Below are 23,286 nucleotides of genomic sequence, written 5' to 3'. Positions count from 1 at the left end.
ATTATTAATATACATATATTGAGAATATAGATACTATATTTAATCCTTTAATTGCAGGTATGTATTTATACTCGTCGTTTATTGACGACAGCTGTAGTTAAAGGGTTAAATTTAATGCACTTTTAGACTGGTCTTTTAAGTAATATGCATTTAATAAAAAAAATTTTGTTTATAAATTAATATAATATATATATATTTTATATAATATTGTCTTCCGCTGAAAATATATTACAGAATAAATATAGTAGACATTTGTTTTAATTTTTTTGCTTATCTTTTTGTTATTTTCATTTATATTCTGTTTACATATTTTATCGTGCAATTGCAAATAATTAAACAAACATTTTATAATCACAAGATAGCCACATATGCGACATAAATTCTATTTCCGAGTACATTGTTATATATCGTTTATTTGCGCGATGCATTGTGAAAATTATTTGATGCACAAAAAAAGTACAAAAGAGTGCAATTTAACAATATAAATAAAATTAAAACTATTTATTAATTTCGAAGCACGTTATAAAGATTGTAAGAATTATTATTAATTATTTTTTTATATCTAAAAATTAATAAATTTAAGTAAATTTTTATTTAATTTTATACAATTTGATAAATATTATAAATAAATAACTATATAATTTATAATAAATAAATTTAAAAAATTTTATAAACTAAATAAATAAATTAATAATAAATTAAATAAATTTTTTCAATATAATTTACATTTTTAAATAAATTTTGTCAATATAATTTACATCATATTTTATTTATGATTTATAGTTTTAATTTATAGTTTTAATTTACTAAAATAATAAAATGTAGATGTTATGAGAAACATAGACATACGAAAAGATTATTTCTGAATAAAATTTGAATATCGATAGAAATAAAAAGTGTGCAACGTACTATAATTATTAATTATTAAATATAATGTATTATATATCATATCATATCTTTATTTTATATTATTTATCATGCGTGGTAAAAGCTCACCACTAGTTAAAAAAAGAATTTTTTTGTGCCGAGTAATTGCCTATCAATTATAATCGATTCTTTGACTAACGTAGAAATTATGCATTTCCGCCTCGGCGTAAGTTTTCCACATAATAAACACGCTATGCTTTTATGCTTGTTTATCTAAGAGAAATAATCATCAATTTTTGTAAGTTTTATTAAACCATATTGTATCTTGCATATGCAAGTTATACGATACATTTAGCAATTATTTCTGTTTTTTATAACAGTGGAAATAGCATATAAATATACATTACAAAATATCAATTATTTTTCCAACAATTTTTGTTTTTGCGTAAAATTTATGATTGAATCTGTCGCACAGTCGTAGCAACATAACAAAGTTAATTAATAAAAATACAATATTTTAATGACAGTGTCGCACGTACTAACAGCATGTCGATTAATTAATTTCGCAATATGTGTATTGTATAAAATCATGTGCACCGATGCTTAATAATACAGGGAGGATCAGTCAGCTGTGTTGAGAATATTTTTCATTTGTGGAAATGCAACGAGAGACTGCGAACATATGAATATACAATACAAACTAAAACATCATACATTCTAACTTCTTTTGCGATAAATAAAACGGAATTTCTATAAACTTTTTAGTTTATTGAATAAAACTATGTATAAATATAATCCTGTAAAAAATGTAACGAAATGTTAGTGCTTTTATTAATTTCGTATCGATTACTTATGTTTTCTTTAAATTGTGGCAATTGATTGCTTTAACGAATGCATAACTGGTGATTATGTATATTGACGAGGATTCGTTTTATCGGCTATTATTAGTAAACGAAATTGTCGAGCCTCTTTTCACGATATTATAATTAAGCGCAGCAATTTGCCAGCAATGAGTAATGAAAGAAGAAAAACGAGGCCGCTCCAGAAATGTGGATTTGCTCGTGGCATTTAGATCGACTTAACTTCTTTTCGTCCTTGTTAAAGTGAATAAGCAAGTTCTTACCGAGACAAGGAGTAATTGTTATAAATAACATCTTTGCTGTTTTTATTCGATTTCTCGTTTTATGCGTTATGTATAAACGGCACATTTGTTTGCGCCGAATATATCAACAATATTATCAATTATCATTAACCGAGGATTATTTAAAAATAATTACATCGAGAAAAATTCTTCATAAGCATTGACAGTGTTCACGGATGTATATCTAAAAAAAGTGAGTACTAATATAATTGATTTTACAAATGATAAAAAAGCTACGGAAAAGACTCCGACATTCGCTTCAATGGATTTATGCAATTCTGCATTCGTATTGGGAACCGCCTCTATGAGATTTCGATTGCGAATTGACAGAACGGATTTGCGGAACAACGGAATTGCGTAACGATTACGCTAATATGTCGTGTTGTCTAATGTGCCCGACTGAACGTTGATCGGAAAACGTTCATGCATCGTACATTGCGAGATACGTGATTTGGACACAGGAAATAGAAAGTAGTCGATTTGCAGAAATTTTGTTCGTAAAGAATAATATTAATATAAGGAAAACAAGATACTAAAGAAAATCATAACGCTCTTATTATTAGACAGAAAGAGAATCATAACGCTCTTATTATTAGACTCTCTTGCAATGATACTTATGCTTTTAACGAGTTGTCAAAGGTGTCAAAATTTTGTTTCAAGTAATAAAATCACGATTATGTGTTATAGTAAATTATACAGGTAAATTGATCTTAATGATAAAGATCGAAAAATATTTTTTATCGATATTTGCTGCAATGTGTGCAATATTTAAGAACATTATAAATAGATAAAATAACTTTATTTCTAGTGTCTATAAGTTATTCCATGTATTGATTAATTAATTAACTTATTTACATTAATATTTATTATTTCAAATAAAAAAATTCCCAATTGAAAATAAATGATGGAAATAAACGATAATAATGTAGATAATTTTTTTTCAATATAGATATATGAAAGAAGATTCTTGAATATATATTAAAATATTGTTTTAAAAAAAGTTGCAACGTGGTGTTTTCGCCATGTTAATTTTAAAACGAACAATAGGAATTATACTACATATATATAATGCAAAAGTATAGTATAATAATGATTATTTTAATATTGAAAATAATATTTGTATGCAGCTTTTTGTTATAAATTTTTAATGGAATACATTCTATTTTTAGTGAAAGAAAGTGCGTTTTGAAAACCACGTTTTTAATAGTAAACATGTACTTGAAACGCGATTTCGCGATTCCTGTTCCATTTGAATATATTAAATTCGACTTTCTTTTTTTCTAACTACCATGTTGTATTAAAAGAAGAAATGGAATTTCCCCTATAACGAGGCTGTAAAATATTTGATAAAGCAATATCTGGAAAATATATTCGGCAGAGAAAAAACTCACACACAGAATTATAACCTTGTTACATTATTTAATTTAACTTCAGGTTTTTATGATTATTATAACAACATGTAAATAAATTATGAAAATTTTATCTCATAATTTTACTATGTTTATGGTAATCTTATTAATTATACAAGAAATTATGTAAACATTTATTTAATTTCTTTACATTGTATATAATTTTTATTTAAAAAATACTTTAAAAAATCACATAAAATATATATGTAAAATTGAGAAATTCTTTAAAAAAATTGATAAATTTTTTAATTATATTGAAAGAAGTTAATATACTTAAAGAAAAAAAATTTTTAAATGAAATTGACTTTCGGCATTAAAATATAACTTGCTGCATTAATCAGCGACTCAATCGTGCGAGGCAGTGACATTGGTGCCGCTCTATGTCTCGCATTGCGTAAGACCAAGTATTGTTTCGTTGAAATAGGACTAATCATAATTACCCTCATTACCAGCCGACTAATGCCAGATATTATTCTGGAATATCGTTGATCCCGAGTTTGTTTCGCAGACGTAATAGTCTTTACGATCACCATAACGATCTCGGTGCAGCCCATTTCTCAAAAGCTCACCTTTTAAAAGACAGAAAACCTTCATTATCTTTCGCTATTTGTCACGATGTTAATTGTAATGCGATGTTTTCTCAAGTAGAACCGGCTAAATAAAGATAATCATGAAAGATAATCGTTTGCAACGTCAAAATCTTTTGATGCTTATTTGATCTAACAATAATGATGTGATACTATAAAGGAAGAAATTATATAATATTAGTACAACGAAAAAATTTGTACATTTCGCCATAGAATTATGTGCTGTAATTTTATAAATCTATTAAAACAATTTTTTTGAATAGATGATCTTTCGATAATAACATAATGATGCTACACTATTTATTTTTTTCGCCAATGCTACATTATTTATTTTTTTCTGTGTTCAAAATTCTAAAGCATAAAAAATTCTAAAAGATATTAAAATCAACCATGTTTTGACTGATTTTTATTACGTGTAAAAACAGCAGCAGATTTGCTAAAAAATATCTAATAGAAAGTTAAAAAGCAAAGCCAATTTAGGCAGCATATTTTTATCGAAAAGATTAACCTAACCAGTTATACTTTATGCTAATTAGATCTACTTTATATGCTAACACATCAACACACACATATTTGCAAATTAGGCGAAACAGTACCTTTCTTTTAATTTATACTTATCATTTAATCTCTTTAAGCTTGATCACTTTCACCGATAGTTTCGAAATGCCTAACAACGTCGCCAAGCACGTGCCCATAAATACTTAATGCATGATCGATCTCCTTCGATATTCGTCCATCTCGTGTCATCTATCTTGCTTGAAACGATTGCATATATAATTCTATATTCCATGACGTAACTGATTCCTCAGCCCGTCAGCGTATATTTTAGCTCGCGGATTGCTCAATGCAGTGAACGCAAATACGAAACATTCATTTTTTGCTATCTATAAAACATGCATCTGTATCAATGTCGTCGTATCGACAGAAAGAAGGGAAAGGGGATATCGAACCACTTTCGGGATCACTTTCACACACAATTTCGAAACGGACGATTTCGTCGAGAGGATCTGGTCGAGAGGTACCTTCTTTCCAGGAGATACAATTAAAACGATTACATCCGATTCCGGTTGGCCGGCGAAATTGCGCGCTTCTTTTCTCTCTCTTTCTTTCTTTTTCTCCTTCTCTCGCCGATTTTGGTTGATCACCGATATACATAATCGACGCTCGTATCGCGCCAGCAAAACCAACGTAAAACTGTGCGTGCAACCGACAGTGAAAGTGGACGAGAGTGGCGTCCAGTCAGCCGACTTACATTGTGCGTCTCGCAGACATTTCGCGGAAAGGCACAACTTCCCAGTCTTCCGATTATGCAACCGGTCGGACCAGTTTTGGGGCAGATCGCCAAAGCGTCCATCCCCATGGGCGTCGACCAACCATCTATCTCGGACCGGTTTTCATCTCGAAACGATTTATGATCAGTCACCAGAAGCATCTCTCAGCCTTAAGCTTTATCCATCAATATTGCTTAATCCTAGCATTATCACCCGGAGAGAAACTTTCTTCGTCAGTGTCTTCTTTCATCAAATTTATCCTTCACCTATCATTATTTCACTACTCTGTTACGAAAGTAAAAATTAGAAAAAAGGAAAAGGAAGATAATTTAATTAATTAACAGCATCTTTCTCCATGTTATATAACATGCTGATCGATAACTAAAATTATAAAACTAACAATTAGTATCTGAAAATATAATAAAATAGAAAAAATAGAAAAAAATAATTGATACAAATTATTCTATTTATTTTCTTTCTCGTTTCCAGTTTTCAAAATTATCACTAGATCTTTTCAACAAAAGTCACACTATTGTAATATTCGTTTAATATCCAATCGAATCGAAAACAAAATCGAAATACGAATTATAAAATTTAATATTTTAATAACTGACGCCTATGCCTGGCGTAATGTTATATATTCCTTACAATCTACTCGATTTCTCATTTTCAGATTAATACTGGTAGATATGTATCAAATGGAATACGAATCGTTTTTAAACGCAATATTATCGAGGTAATGTTTAATGCGCATCTCTGAAGTAATACTTTACTCATATTAAGTAAGAATTTCAAAACAATTTCAGGATAGAAACTTAAAATAACACGATACTTAATTGTGAGGCAATCTGCGATTTCATAACAACAGATAGATCAATTCGGAATAGCTAGATTCCACGGATTTTACTATTTTTTTGCTACAATACTTTCGACAATTTCCATATTTAAGCTATTGACAGGAGGGAATTAAAATTGCGGATCGATACGCTTTGTTACGGTATTAATGGAATCGCATGTCTTTTTGACAGGAAGCAAAATGACTCCGGGCGCAAGTATTTCTGGATTACATAAAGAATTACCGTACACTATGTAATTTGGCAATTTAATCGGTTGTTAAGAAAACATGAGAACTTTATCTTGCTGTGTCAAATATATTGAGATTGACAAGCTTTCTCACCTTCTCTTCATATTAACATTTTTTTAATAATAAAGAATATAAAATATATAATAAAACATATATAACAAAACAGAAAAATAAAATATAAAATATAAAATATAAATATATAAAAATATAAAATATATAATAAAATATAGAAAAATAAAAGAAAAATTAATATAACTTTTTCACATTACATTTGTAAAATATCAAAATATTAATTAGTTATAAAAGTTGCAAATAAAATTTACATAAATCCTATGAATTCGTAAATACAGTTTAATTATAATTAGGAGAAGGGAAATTTACATAATATGAAAAGCAGAAAAAAGTAGCTTATAAGTTACATTGTCAAGTTTGCAGTTATGTAGTGAATCGGTATTGAAATGAAATATTCCGCTTTCGTCGTCACGATAAGTATATGCATTACGTCGAGAAGTGATAAGATCAGGAATATTTCCGGTCGTGCTCGATAAAATGCCACATTGCACGTTCGATGATGTAAGCATTTCTTTTTTCTTCGCGGTCGATTTCCGCGTCTTCTTCTTACGCAAAGCGGGCGGACCACTTTCTGGACAGAGACCACCTTTGTACAATTACGTTTTAGTGACGTGCCTTTGCAAACAATAATGGCATCTCTTGTCACTACTCGTGAAAGCTGTCGTCCTACGCGTTGGCATACATTGCAATGAAAAATGGGATGGGAATGACCGTAAAATGAAAATATTCAGTAGAAGCGCCGAACCTATTGTTATACAATTTCTCGAATAATATTTATATCTAATGTTTATCTAATTTTACATTTCTTGGAAAAATAGATATTATTTTTGCAAAGATGTTATATTAAAAACCTAAAAATTTTTCATGCGCAGTTTATTAATTTAATTATATTGCTAACAATTTTTTCTAAATTTATTAATGAAATTTTTGTAATTAATTGGCATGATTTTAACATACTTAATGTTAAAATGTTTATTATTCCGGCATATCATTTATTGTAACAGTATACATCAAATAATAAATTGACCGTAATATATAATTACATACATTTATAAATTAAAGCAAAATTAATGAAAAATTGTTATTCGGATTAACAATTTTATTAAAAAGAGTAGGAGTAATCTAATGGTGGCGATAAAAGACATGTACAATAAGGTGACGAAGGATGAAGCAGCTCGATTGAGTTTACAGGTAATTTGACAGCAGAAGCGCGATTTCACTTGGTACGATTTCGCCGACTTTCAATTACGCAAGATAAGGGACCTGCCTCTCCTCCCCTTCCTCTTCCAATATATCCCATCCTTTGTTGTTAAACGTCTCTTATGCATCCATTGAGGAGAATATCTTCTGCTTATCGAATAAAAAATCTTTTTCTCTGATGAACGCGAAAGTAAAGGTTTCGGTTAACGAGACTTCTCTCTTGAGGAGAGTTCGATAAAAAAATTCGATCGTTAAGAAAAAATATTTGGATATCTGATGATATTAAGATGTTTTATTTATAATATAAGTGTAAGGATATTAATAAGGATATAAGGTATATTTGTAAGAATATTGGAAAAATTAGAGCATTCACATTTCACAAATGTTTAGAAAATGAAATTGTTCGTAAAAATGTTGCAATACAAACATTTACAACAAAGGGACAATTTATTTTACTTATCAATAGTTAATAGTTACAAGATACGAATCATGAATTGTTCAAGTGTATAAAATAATTTATACACTTACATTCACGCACGACACATACAACATTTTTTTCCATGCACGCTTTATAGATTGTATTATATATATATTCTTAATTGTAAAAAAAAAAAATTTCTGTCTCTACGTAAAATACCTCATAACTAATATAGTGCGTTATATTTAGGATGAAATACGTTTTATCTTGCATACCTGAAATACTTTTTATCTTGCAAAAAAAATTCAGTTTGTGCACTATGCACTTTAGCGCATTTGTTGGCAGTAGTAATAATTATTTTTTTTTTATTAATCGACTTAAAATAAATAATATTTGAGTGGATAATTTAATTATTTTTGTTCAGGATTCTTCGGCGGCAATCTTATAGCAATATGATTATGCGATTTGGTATATTTTGGCAGATTAACGGTGTGTAGCGAGCTTTTCCTTATTTTTATCATCATCAATGCCCGATAATATATTGACTGAATCATTGCACTTAATAAAGCATCGATACTGTCCAAAATGTCATTATGATTCCTGTTGCGATCCAAGACACATAGCTCGATGCAGAACCGCCATTGTAAAAACCGCTACCGTAGACCTGCAGCCCTGCAGTTTCTATGCTCCTTTTGCAAAAATCTCCATCTGTAATAGATTAACATCACTTTGAATTGTATAATAGCTTTCAGACTTATGAATCAAGACTGGTTCTTTGCAAACAACAAATACCTTGCATGTATTTTTGTTTCATTGATTAGACAAGACTGCTTTTCTATTAATTGGTAAAGCACAACAAGATGTGTTTACGGTACAAACATATTTAAATGATAGTTGTGATTATCCTTGGGCAAGGAATTTGTTGTAGAAATTGGATGACTGTTTGTTGGAGATAGAAAAGAAAAAAATAAACCGCTTTATAAAATTCCGTAATCGAGATCGACAGGAACAAAAACGGAACCTTGCGGCGAGTAAAGAGAGAGGCAATCAATCTCCCTTTCCTTTCGTGACTTTTGTTTCTCCGGTTTTGCGGATATTCGTCAAATTCATCGATTGAATCATGTACCGTTCCGCTTGATTCGTTCATACATTAAAAGCGCTCATATCGCGATCTTACATCTCACTAAAGGTGCTCCTGCTATACAGTTTAATCTCAGTTGTTACAGCAGAAGGTACGAAGTGGAAACGTAAGGCTACTTAATAGTAACACGTTCCTTTTGTTATCTTGCATCATGCACAATAAGACATTGCTTCATTTAGATAGTATGACGTATTAATGCGATTTTTTAAATAAATGTCATGGCTGCGCTTGAGAAATTAGCGATCTTTCTTGTGATTATAAGTATCATTGGAAAAATAACATCAATCTCCTCGAATGAAATATGATAGGATAATTGATAGTACATGACTATACAGAATATTGATTCCTTTGAAGAGATAGAATAATCTAACTTTTAATTAGATAAAATTACTTTTGCAGCACGTGTACAGAGAAAGAAAGAGATAGCGAATTATTTAAGATAAATTATAGTTTGTATATTTTTTTATTCTTTTTATAAATTAAATAATAGTATTCAACTTTCAATCTTTGAATTATTTGAATTTAATTTTATGAAAAATTGAGCTCGAAATACTCTTATTTTTTACTTTTCTGTTACATCAATTACATATAACACGAAAAAGTTGAACAAAAAGAAACAAAGATCGAATTAAATTCAAATTATATTGATTTCTTAGCGTGTTGTTACATGAATTATGAATTTTGCATGTACATCTCTTTCTATCAAAATCATTTTTGAGAAGAAAGCTCTTCTTGCTTAGCATGACTAAGTGTTTGTTGCTAAATTAAATTTATGCGTCATTTCTCCCATTCATTTCATCGGTTATTTTTGTTAAAAATATTAATAGGACGCGCACGGACAAATTATGTAAGAAGAGCTGCAAGTGTCCAAGTTACTCTCAAATTCAGGTTAAACTAACGATACTAACGTTGCCTGCATAACCGCTGCAATCAGGTAAAACGAACTTCTGCAATGCAAATTGGTTATTCTCAAACAACTCTCTAACATTACGTTGTGTCTTTTCACCTGCTGCGACTGGACATGACGAATATATTTACCATGACTAATCCGTCTTGTCATTTCGTGATTCGCATTTTCTTAACGTTGTGCATAAAAAAGAAGTTAACAATTTTCAACCTTTTAAACGTACATTTAACGCATCTCAATTTCAAGACAACTCCCATCTTCCATATCTATCGCCAAAAGTATAATTATTTCCTGTTGGAGACTAACCCTGTCCAAGTAGATCAACCATGTGACTAGTGTTCTCATTACATAATATTACGTACGCCATAAACTCGAATGATTTCTCGATCCGGTTCAATCACGCGTGCCAGTTCCTGATTGACCGCGTGAACGCGATATTCGCTCTCACGCGAGAAGAGACGGCGGTGCATGTGTGATGGAGGAGCGAAGGGAAAGAGACAGACCCGCGTTCATAATATCGGCGAGCATGTGCACGTGCAAATCTCGGCTTCCATTCGCGAGCGGACGGATGCATCGGGGAACTATTACGAGAGAGAGACTACGTCTGTAATATCGGCGCAACTTGTACTCTCTCGATGGAGACCAGACTGCCAGAGTCAGTCGTCGAACGTGAATGTCTCACGACTCTCGTTTAGCCCTCTCCTGTCTTCCCCTCGCGTCTCCACCCCCGCCTCCATGTTTATATTCTTTCCTAGCTCTCTTCTGCTCCAGCACCCTCTCCTCATTTCGCATTTCGCTTTCGTAATATTGCTAGTCCCACGGGGCCAGAACTTTACAATCGGGTCCCCTGACTTCGAACTGCGCTGCTTTTGTTTCATAGATTTGCGGAAATAGCGCCAATATTTCCTAGCGTTATATATATCGAGAAAAGAAATCGTCTCGAACTAGAAAACTTTCTGATTGAATAATTTGCATTGCTCGTCTTCCATCAATGTGTCTCTGTAATTACATTTTTTTCTTTTTCGAGGAGAGTTAAATTCCTCGCTTGGCGATATATAATGTCGTTTTCATTATGGTCGAGCTTTGGTTTTATCGAAATTCCTTTGCTTGTCTCTCTTCCCGTTTCCTGGAGACATTCTTAAATAATTTATAACGTTTAATACGTAACGTTTAATACGTGTTATATGCGTTTTATTTTATTTGCGAGAATTCATAATTTATTCCGCTCGAAGTGCTCCGTTATGTGCTTTCGAAATGCATCGACATAATTTATGGGATAAGCGCAGCGCGATGTGCTCGTATATGTACATATCCGAGTTCTTTCCTATGTAACCGTTTTTTATATAACGTTCGCCGGCGACCGGCGTGAAAAATTTGGCAAGATGTATGCTCTGCTAGGTGCAAGTCGTTAATCTCAATAATTTCGCCGTACATCAGATCGTAATTCGCAGTCGAATGTCGTCATACAATGAACATTTGTAGCGCTTACCGCTAAGTAGTACGTGGGAACTGCAACCTTCAATCTGTTACGGTAGGAAATTGCATAATTTGTAGCAAGTTACATCGAAAGGCACGGTTCTATAACGACACGTCAATCGATTTCTGCCCCCGTGATCGGGTTATAAATATAAATAATTACTAATTATAACTGAAAATGCACGTGGAATATCGCTGTAAATCATAATATGGAGAGTATTGCAGCGGTCCAATTATCATATAAATTTAAACATGTAATGCGTTTCTCACCGTATGACCAGCCGACAATTTCACCCGTCCTCAAATTCTCGGTCCTCAGCCAATCCTCCAACGGCCGGAAGTATTCCCTAAGAGCGGATCCGTCTAATCTGGCCTCACCAGTGGCTTCCCGGAGCGTTTCCTGCCATGGAATGGACGAACCCTTTTCCATCAATCTCCTATAACAATATATTTTTATTGCTTCATTAGTTACTCAAGTTTTTAATATAATTGAATATTAACAATAAAATATGTAACAATCCCTTTGTTATAATGAAATTATTAAGTTATTAAAGATCTTGAACAATTTTCTTGTAGAAAAAATATATAATTAAATAATTTTAAAAAAATGTAAAATATTATATTTAAATGGAAGTAATTAAAAAATAATGGTTAATTGTTAGTAATTTTTGCTAGATTATATTTTAATGAAAATATCTGGAACATTAAGCAAAGGGAATGTGTATGTCACGTCATTGAGAGAAAGACGTCATATAATCCAGTAAAACATGATTACATAAAGGCTAATCTCAATGTGATTTGCAGGTAGATATTATTCAGTAATGCGCGCATAGTGTGGCGCTACGAGTTATGTATTTATGGCTCGGCATTCTTCCTTGTGTGTTGAACGTGCTTCTCGCATAGAATGCTTCTCGCGAACATATCGAGAGAAAGAGAAGGAGAAAGAAATAGTATAGGAAAGAATTGCGAATTTACGGAATCGTGATAGCAAGGTAACGTAGCACGTGATACATAATGAGAAGTGTAATGGCGCGCGATTTTATAATTCCGCCGTCAATTCCACGATTTTCCAACCAAGATATTTATCTCTAGTAATCTGTGTTTGCTGTATGGAGACTCCTACTCTGACACGCTATAATCCATTTCTTCGGTAAATCGTTTCCACTGAGATTTCAATCTGCACAGACGATTTATTTCGCGTTATGACAACGGAATGTTACCGAAGAATTTATTACATTATTATTACATCGCTATTTAAAATTCTAGGAAAGAATTTATGTCAACATCCACGTCATATCTTTAACAATTACGAGCTGCTTAATTGACTTAGTTATTATCATAAGTAAGATTTATATTTTCCTTTATTTTGCACACCTGAACTTTTTTCAGCAATATTTTTTATTCTTACTTTATTTTTGGAAATAATACAAAAATCAGAAATATGTCAAAAATTTTTAATAATTAGTATCCTTTGTTTTCATTTGTAATATATGAGTTACGATAAATATGAATAAAAAATCGTTAGGTATATGCTCCTAACATTTCAATTTTAAATGTAGATCATGTTTAAAAATAACACGATACTTGCAGATTAAAAATTCAAATATTTTTTATTTTTGCTTTCATATTTCTTATTATTTCTGTGAAATAAGAATATAATTCTTCGGAATAATAAAGAAATGCAAAAAATCTGTTATATTTCTGCTCTTTCCCTTCGCTGCATTTCCAATATAAAATGCATAGCTATAAAATGCAAATTTAATCAAAGAAGCGAGATGATAATGATTTAATCTTAAAAAGAGCTAAATGATGAAACGCAAAATGAATTTCAATCAAGTCGTCAATACTGTCGACGATCATCATGCGCCTGTAACGCCGTGCGATCTAAGATTAAATGATTTAAAGGCGATGCTACGGTCTGAGAACTGGTGCATCGTGCCGAGGAGGTGACTGTTTAGATACGAGATCTATGCTGTTATGCAACAGTGGCAGTATCCCGCGCCTCTCAAGTCGATCGCTGAATCAACGTTGAACTCTTGCAACTTTTCCTCTGTGCATAATCACGGAATTGGGACGATATTATAGCGTAACGCTTATTATAGTAATAGCGTACTCTTAATTGGTTTATTTAAAAACATTTCGTGAGCATAAAATGTTACACTGCGTAAATTTTTTCTTAATGAGTGATTGCGATTTCATGTTCGATTTACAAGATTTTTAGAAGAATTTTTGCACTTTTATAAAATTTTTTATAACTTTTTATCCTTGCATATATATATTTATAGCAATCGTTGAATTTTGCATATTTTTCTGTTCATATAAAGTAAAATGAGAAACATATATACATATGAAATTTAGAGAAATTATTTATGTTATTTAATTTTCCTTGAATTATCTAATTGCTTTACCACTTTATACTCAGATTTTTTAATAAAAAGCCTTCATTTGTACATCCGATACAATTAATGAAACTAGGTCGAGTACGAACGATCAATCGGAACAATATTATTATTCATATATCACATTCGCAATAAATCGTCTCAGGGCCGTGCATCGGTTACATCAATAGCAGTGGCTATCTAACTGTAGTAATTTCATGTTATCAGAGATTGTGCGACCGACGTAGCTGTAATCGTGACACCGACGTTACGAGCCCTTTCGCCACGCGAGATTTCGCAGAAATCAATCCCGCCTATCGCTTCCGGTTCCTTCGAGAGATCTCGCTCTCGAAATAAAAAACCTTCATACATCCGCCGTGCCTTTCGTGAGAAACGATTGGCAAAGATATTTCGATATGATTCCGGGAGAGAGGTTCGATTTCTCCCTTTTTCATTTCTCTTGTTTTTTTTCTTTTAATTTAATTTATATTGATCGCGTAATTTTCAATGCTTGATTCGTAGGCGAAAAATAATATTTTTTTTTGCTGACAATGCAGTGATACATTCCACAATGAGAGATGCTGTGGGCGAGAGTGTTTCCGATTTAATATCAACAGGCATATATTGTGTTTATCAAGTGTAAAAAAAAATAGCGAACTTGTGACAAAATTATTGAATCTAGGAATATAATACATAAATAAAATTGTTTATCATATTATTATTATATTATCTATAAAATAATCATAGATTTTAATTTGTTACCACAACAAAAATTTTTCTATAAAATGCTTTAAAAAGTAAATCGTGTTTCTTTTCATGATTGTGGATAGAGATGATCTTTAGAATATTTTAATGATAATTACGTTCAATCATTTTGAAATATAAATATTTTGAAATATAAATTTGAAATATAAATGTACAGTATCCACCGCAAAATCTTTCTGCCATTTCTTGATCGAAGCAACACTTTCAAATGATTCCTTTCCGATTCTCTACGATCGTCCGTGACAACCAAGGACGAAGTACCAATTTGCATTTGCGTTTAAATCACAGTGTCGATAGTTAGCAAATGGAATAAATCAACCATAATGTTGTATATCTCTTTTGCAATTCAGAAAATCAACACTGATCAAATAACATGAATGAATATAAATTTGCGAATATAGTAATGTAAATAAATATCTAATGTATATGGTAACGTAAACCAATATAATATTTTAATTAATTTCACGTGGAATTTTAATTTAAACTTTGATTACGATATGTATGTCACAATCTAAGATTGCTAATCAGAAAGATTTGTTAATAAAAGATTTGTTGAAATATCTTTTAACGTTGTCGTTAAAAAAGATAGATTTCAAATTTATACAAGAATGAAATTGATAAGTAATATGATTTCTGTGACATTCTTGAAAAAAGAACTGTATATGTGCATAGGAAATTGGCACAAAAAGATATTAGTAGACGACAGAAGGATCGCAAAGCTTTCCACCTTCTACTCAAAATATTTGCAAAATACAATTATTTGCTTATGCTTGCGGAAATGCGATATATATATTACGTGACTATTGACAGTGATTTACGAGTAATTCTCCAGTCGTGCGTGTGCGACGCCCTCGAATCTTGCGTAGCGAAAACGGAAGTGTAACGCGTAACAGCCGCGCTCTCCCGAGCGTCGAGTTTCTTTGGTGTATTAACTGCGAACTCTCTCGTGGTATGATGGTAACCGTTCCTTTACACGATGCACGCACGTTTTTACCGCGTATACTGCTTTCGTAATCGTCATCGTCGTCGTTATAAAGCGTCATAAAGCGAGAGCTCGAGATCGTCCTTCGATTACAGGAAGTCAGCCCATGCATTCAGCGGGATCTCGATTTTCATATCATGAATGATCTCCGATTGAATTTCCGTTTCGGCATCCATGTAATTTATAATGCACTTACCACGGCTCATATGTTATATAAAAGTCTGAATAATAAGTAGATTGGATTTTAATTAATAAAAAATGTTGGATATACAGATAGATTCCAATAATAAGTAAAATTTAATCATATTGCAATTGCCATTGATAATTGTTAAAATACCATTCTTTATGTATTTAATGATTTAGTGATAATTAAATTGAATTATAATTTTGATTGCATAAAACTGTATAAATCCTTATTCAATTTTTACAAAAGTTTTACTGCCTTACTGATACTCCTACATACATAGATATATACATATAATGAAATTCTATTCTACCGAGCTTACTTAGGCTTCTATGCGGAAACTACGTACATATATTGCAGGAAGCTTTAGCAACTTGGTCGGTGGCCAAGAGATTTTGATCTATGAAGCCCCCGATTATCTTTATACGCGGAACAATCATTATCGAGTTTCCGTTTGCAAGAGAATTTTATATATATATATATATATATATATATATATATATATATATGTATGTGTACATATATATATGCATCGTCTCTATAAAACTTTATTGATGTTATGTCTGCAAATACACATGAGCAAGTACGCGAATTCAGAGCTCGCAAGTATATCGTAAAAAATGAAGAAAACAGGCGCGAGAACGTTTCTATAAATTATCACGTCGTTTGAATAACATTGTTTACCATCTAATGTTTTTTACAATTCTTCAGCGAATGTAATTTCGTAATTGCAAGGAAAACACAGACGTTTCAACTAAATCTATGTGTCTTATTTTCTCCCCTTTTATAGTAAACACATACGGTAATCGCAATAGAATCCCTTTTCTCGCACGTCCCGTGAAATTTTATGGCAAACATTAATTTTATTGTAGCATCTTATATCAGCTCAGTAGACACGCCAGAATTTAATTATTCGAAATACTTCGCGAGTCATATGTGAAAGTCGATCGGATTTTTTAAATCTTTTTATAATAGTTAATTCTACACCGCGCGATCGATACTACGTCAACGTAAGAAACATCTTATTTAACACGTATTGAAATTATATTACATCACATGTATTTTATATCTTACTGTAAAAATCTTTTAGTACATGTAATCTCAGTAGAGATTATATAAATACCAATGTGTGTGTATAATATCAATATTACGTCCATTTTTAATGGATTTCTTTGCATCAGCTGGATTACGTGTGTTTGTTATTCCGCAAGCTAAGATTAACGCTTTATTCTCCTTACGCGACCAACAATTATTATTTTATAATTATTGAGATATTTATCTGGGTTGAATGAAGTTATTGGAGCGACACGAAGCATCGTAATAACATCGAGAGACAAATACTGGATTGACGGCCGACTGAATTGCGGAACCGAATAAAGAGATTTCCCTCTCGTTAACCCAGATAACGTTCGCCAGAAGGATTGCCGCTTGATGGGAAGGCTCGATTCGATCGAGAAGTGATCGGTGATACGATACTTAACTGAATTTATTCGAATGCTCAATCGATATGCAGACATTATTTGTACGTATGCGTATATGTGTGTATAAATAAGGATAAAAATTAACTTAATTTTCGAGTAGATGCAAGCCGCAATTCACCGCTAAAGTGAAGGTGCCGTCAAAATCCATCCGGCCTCTTGCGATAGACCGATGCGATCTAACAATACGCGTCATTACCGCGGCGTACGCATTTTGCAATACTTACGAGAGGATCACGATCATGCTCGCGTGTGCATAATGCGTTCCGTAATCAACGACGCAAAACCGCAATCCAGGCGTCGACCATTCTCGCGTCAAGACCATGTAAACATAGTGCTACTTTAATGCCGCAAAGGTGATCGCTTAGCCACCCTTTATAAAGTAGCTCACTGTATTATTACATATCCCGTGCATTATATCACGTGTACTTGAATTTAACGATTTTATTAACCGCTAGCAATTTTAACGAGCGCAGTTTCTAACAGAGAGTTGTACGGCATTATGGTTTTTCAAAAAGGACGATTGTTTAGTAATTTAAAATAATTGTGTAATTGAAATAATTTTTTTCATTACATTTAAATTTTAATATTATATATTACATAATTTTAATATAAAAATAATTTTAATATAAAATTTTAATATAAAATTTTAATATTATATATTACATCGTGTATATATATATATATATATATATATATATATATATATTAAGATTTAATAAAGATTGATATTCCATAAATATAAATAAAAAATATTAAAATATATATTATAAAAATCAATAATATATAAAAATGTTATAGATTGTTAACGGAAATAATTATTTAAGATATGTTTCAAAACAGATTAAGACTTTACTAATTTAGAATTGTTATTTTTTCTTCAGTACAACAATTGTCAATATTACACAAGTTACATTCAGCAGTAAGTCTATACCGAAACGAGCGATTATTCGCAAGATATCCATATAAGAAGAAACATAAAGATATGTAATTATGAATGTCGAAATCATCATAGAGATCGTCACTTTATACTTCATATAAAGACTTTTATATCTTATATTAAATCTAACAATGATGTTACTCATGAAGCTAGAATAGTCATTTACAATTGAGCACAATATAATTACTGCAGACAGAATATCAATTTATAATATCAATCAATACTTATTTATACATGAAAACAGATTATATTTTAATAACTGTTAATAAATTGAAATATGACTCTGTATCAAAATATAAATTAGTATTTATATATTCCACCCACACACAATTGTAAATGATTACCTGTTAATGTTATATAGTAGTCTAGGTATGTTTCAAAACAGATTAGATAGATTAGATAGGTATAATATATAGAAGTATTATACCTAAGTCTGTGGCTCCGTATTCCAAATAGAGCTATATTAGAAGCTTTGTAATGAATGGAAATATTATGAGATTATGTAACAATAAATAAATGTGCAAACTAGTTGCTTTTTACTAGATATTTGTAATAGTGATATAAAACTTTATAAGCGCGTTATAGTCTGAAATAAACTGTAATTTAATTTCAAATATGCACAACAGAAAGAAAGAGAGACAAAGAGAGAGAAAGAGAGAGAGAGAGAGAGAGAGAGAGAGAATAAATGTGACGATTTAATTTACACAGTTTACGTATATTTATGAAAATATGCAAATAGTATTATATATTTTTACATCTATATAATAAATTCGCGGATTTGAATTTTTTTGAATAATTCAGTGCGCACGAGTAAAGTTTGCGATGTCAAAGTATTAAGAATAAAAACGTTTTGCATAATTTTTTATAGTGGAATTAACGATCAGCAAAATAATAAGACGCGACGATCTTCTTTTTGTTTTCAGGAAATTCCAATTTCTGTATAGGTGACCATGACGCATGCATTAATTTTTATATAAATTTTAACCTTGAATCGTAAAAAAGTTCGGGGCCAAAATGTCAAGACCTGGAATGAAGTATCGGTCGAGTTCGCGGCTCTACCTTGCTGTGGAATTTTACGAATTTTTGACATTTTAGACTGGTTTTCTATAATTGCGTATCGGCCAAGTTAAATCAAACGAAAAAATCTTCTTATGAAAGTAGTCATTCCTCGTCATAATTAACAATTTTAGAAAACGAAGCAGGCAATAAACGAGTTTATGTTCATTTAGAAACATTTTCGGCAATAATTAGCTTTTATTCTTGGAATTGTAAACTTGAAAATATTGAAATGGAATTAAATAATAAACTTTCTGATGCTAGACTTTGCAAAATTAGCAAAATAAATTTAAATTAAAACATTTATGTAATATAATTCCAAATATTGTTTATCGATATATATATATATATATATATATATATATATATATATATATGCATGTGTTTTACAATTTTTTTAGAAAAATATTTCTTATTAAATTTAACTTTTTTAACAACATTTTTGTACAATATTCTCTCTATATATCGAGGAGAAGAAGTGTGTATAAAGTTGTAATGACAACGTCGTAATATCATTGAACAGTTTTTCCTTTATCCTGTTTCTTCTCTCTACTCGTTCTCCATGATCTACATTTTTTTATTTATAACTGTATACACAATAGTTTCTCGAAGTACGCGCGTTTTTATCTTTGTTAAAATGTATAAAAGTATTTAAATGACTAACATTTTGTGAATATTATTATTTTAGATACGCGATATTTCAGATATGTTTCATGCAAAAAATAGGGAAAAAACTGCGTCAATATTTTTTTAATTAATATCCTTGATGTTATCAAGTACTTTACAATTATGTATTCACCTGCACTATACGAACTTTAATGCACTGTTCAGCCGTAAAACGATACTTGTGTTTTTTTGCTTCTACATCGCACACCTTCGTATGACGTGTTGAATGTTGAAATATGAATGCAAAATGTGGCGCAGCTTTTTCAACCATAAAAATGTGACGCGATTTGCAAGCATGATATATGAAACGTATGCTTTTCGCGTTTTCATTTTGCTCGAATGATCTTCAATAGAGCCGTCTGTATTGGCTGCGATCGATCTCGACGTTTGTAAGAAATGTGCTATTGCGAAAGTACACATAGTACACGTAGATTAAAAACTGATTATTAAAAGGCTGCTTTTACGCCTGCATTTCCGCTTCTGAACGGGCGTGTACGGCGGATTTTGCGCAAGACGTGGCGTAAAAGATGACGCAGAAACTTTCTGCTTATCCGACTTAAGAGAACGGCGATTTATTAGATTTTTCAATACTCACCCCAAGATTCCGCCGGCCTCGGGGCTTCTGTAAAAATCGCATCTGTGCAGCGGTCTTCTTGGATTGTCAGGGTATCTCTGTCCCGCAGCTTGGCAGAGAGCACGATACAGTTGGAATTGAAGGACGCCAGCCACGAAATTCCTGTAAAATATGAGAGAAAGCTAATTAGCTTATATCATGCCTCTTACTCTCGAAATATTTAATAAGCGTTGGATCAACCATATGTGGAAAGAAATATTACAGTGTAGAGGTAATTTCGAAAAATGAAATGCATCCATAATGCAAAAATTTAGCGGTCATTTATTAAACCGATAAGCTTGTTGCATCTGACAGTTTATTTAGCCAATTAATTTTAAAATACATAATTTCGAAGCATTAACGCGTTAAATAATACACTAATAAAATAAGAGAAAATATAGCAAAAAATATCCATAAAAATCAAATTTGCAATTTTGATAACAATTATATAATTTATAAATTTATAAATTTATATAAATTTATAAATTTATATAAATTTATAAGACTTGAATTTTTTGTTATTTGTAAAGAGCATAATTACTTCTAATATAATTCAGTTATATTTTTTTATTAAATTCGTAATAGCTCTAGATTTAACGCAGAATAATTTTAAAAGTAGTTGATGTATCTAGGTCACATTTAAAATGTCAATTTTCGTGAGTCTTGACGAGCCACCTGCAAGGCTAATGTTAACAGGGTCAGTGAAGTTACGGAGAATCTCGATCTTTATGGGATAAAAAACATGATGGAAGATAAAATCTCTCACTTTTTTCGCGTAGAATAATATTAGCGTCAGGTGGCTAGAAAGAGAGAACGCTCGGCAATATACAGGTAAGTATGTTGCTGTTTCACTGAGTGAGACTCTTCGACAACGACCTTTACGTAATATCATCCAGGCGATCCTCCCGGAAATCATGGTATTACGCTTGGTCTCCCGACACTTCTACTTTCCACGGACGGTCTCCTCGCGCGGACCAGTCGTTTGAAAATATATACGAAAGTGTCGTAACACGCATGACATCTGAATATATATTACGACTTGCGTTACTAGCGAGCATTAGTCATGAGATCATCGACGAAATTAATAAAATCCACGATTTCCCAATTTAAACACGTTTCAAGAAAGAATCTAAAAGTACGCAAGCCATCCCGGATTCATCACTGTAGCAGTTTTATAATCGATTTTATAGCCGACATATAAATAGCTATATTAATTATAATACTTCTGATAGTAATTATTATTACGCGTTAATTGAGGAATCTCACAAAACATCATTCCAAAATTATAAATAGGTTTTTGTAAAAAACTGAATTCAAGATACGGATAATCTGACGAGGGATTGGAACATAAAATTTAACATCAATTTTTGTCGCATTGCGAAATTTGACATAGTAAAATAATTATCTGATTTCGCAATTACAAGCGTTTTTGCTGGCAAATATTATCGATTAACCTTTCTTGCTTTTAACGGGTGGACGAACGCATCCAAATGACGTAGTAGGAGAGTGAAATCAAGTTGTCATATTGGTATTCAAGGGGAAATAATCATATCGCGAGAAAACGGTTGAATCAGGTTATACGGTTGAATAGAGTCGAGGTGAGACCTTCGCCTTGAATGACAGATATTGTGATAGCTCCGACTATTTTGATGTACTTTTTCAGTTAGAAAGGGAAGACAATAGCTTATAAGTAAAGATTTTATTAAAAATGATTGTTAAATCATTCATTAATATCATAAAGTATTATTCATATCATAAAGTACAAACAAATACGAGTTTGAAGTTTAAATAAAATTTGATGAAAAATTAAGGGAAAAAAGATAGATATGCGAAAAGATAATTTTTATTACATTTTTATACCTAGTGACTCCCTTATATATATATATAATTATGCTTTATATTATCATTTATATATTATTTATATATTTTATATTTTTTATTAAATCTTATAATATTTTATATATATTTTTTTAATACCTTAATTAAATATATAGATTCCATTAATTTTTCTACATTTTAGATACGCAAGTTATTTAACTCTCTCTCATCATTGATTTTTTCTATTGATATCAATTTATAATTTCTAATTATTAATTATCAATCATGCTTTTATGTCAAATTATTAAATATATTTCCGAACATGAAAATTTTTTATTTTCATTTAATTCAGCTTTCAAAAACTATTTTGTCATTATTATATAAATTAAAACGAACAATTATATCTTTCGATTAAAGTAATAATTGTTTTTCTTTTTCTTTTTATCTCGTATTGCGAAACATAATGGTGTACTTTCGCCCATAAAAAACAAATTGTGCATGCTGTGGATTTCTGCGAATACAATTCTTTCTCTAATATATATTTGCTGAGTAAAGTGATATAATACTAGACAGCACCGTCACGTAGGTGATCATGTTCCATATATAATGCGATGGTAAACATCGACATACTTGGCCACATGGGAGCGGAGGTGGAAAGCGGTACTTTACCGACTCTAGAGCGAGATTGTGATGTGGGACCGCATGTCCCTCGAAACGGAGCAATGCTACACCCACGAGATCGACGAGAGATAAATTCTAATGGCGTTGTCTTGCGCTGTCTGTGATGTATAGTATGTGTACGTACATATATATATCCATTACGTGGCACAGGA

At 31.2% G+C, this 23,286-nt stretch overlaps 1 protein-coding gene across 1 annotated transcript in view; it reads right to left on the bottom strand.

The window, feature by feature from the left end:
- Positions 1-8,012: 8,012 nt before the first annotated feature.
- LOC105258735 (angiotensin-converting enzyme) overlaps positions 8,013-23,286 on the bottom strand; it is a 49,541-nt gene continuing 34,267 nt past the window's right edge. The window contains exons 11-13 of the mRNA XM_011270205.3: positions 20,618-20,758; positions 11,844-12,010; positions 8,013-8,757 (exon numbers count right to left, since the gene is read on the bottom strand). Coding sequence (XP_011268507.1) covers positions 8,609-8,757; positions 11,844-12,010; positions 20,618-20,758 — 457 coding nt within the window. The 3' untranslated portion in view covers positions 8,013-8,608. The remainder of the gene's footprint in view (positions 8,758-11,843; positions 12,011-20,617; positions 20,759-23,286) is intronic.

Source organism: Camponotus floridanus, unplaced genomic scaffold (genome assembly GCF_003227725.1).
Source record: "Camponotus floridanus strain SB8 unplaced genomic scaffold, Cflo_v7.5 scaffold48, whole genome shotgun sequence".
NCBI lineage: Eukaryota > Metazoa > Arthropoda > Insecta > Hymenoptera > Formicidae > Camponotus > Camponotus floridanus.
Note: the sequence above shows the minus strand (reverse complement) of the source record. Positions and strands in the feature narration are given on the sequence as shown.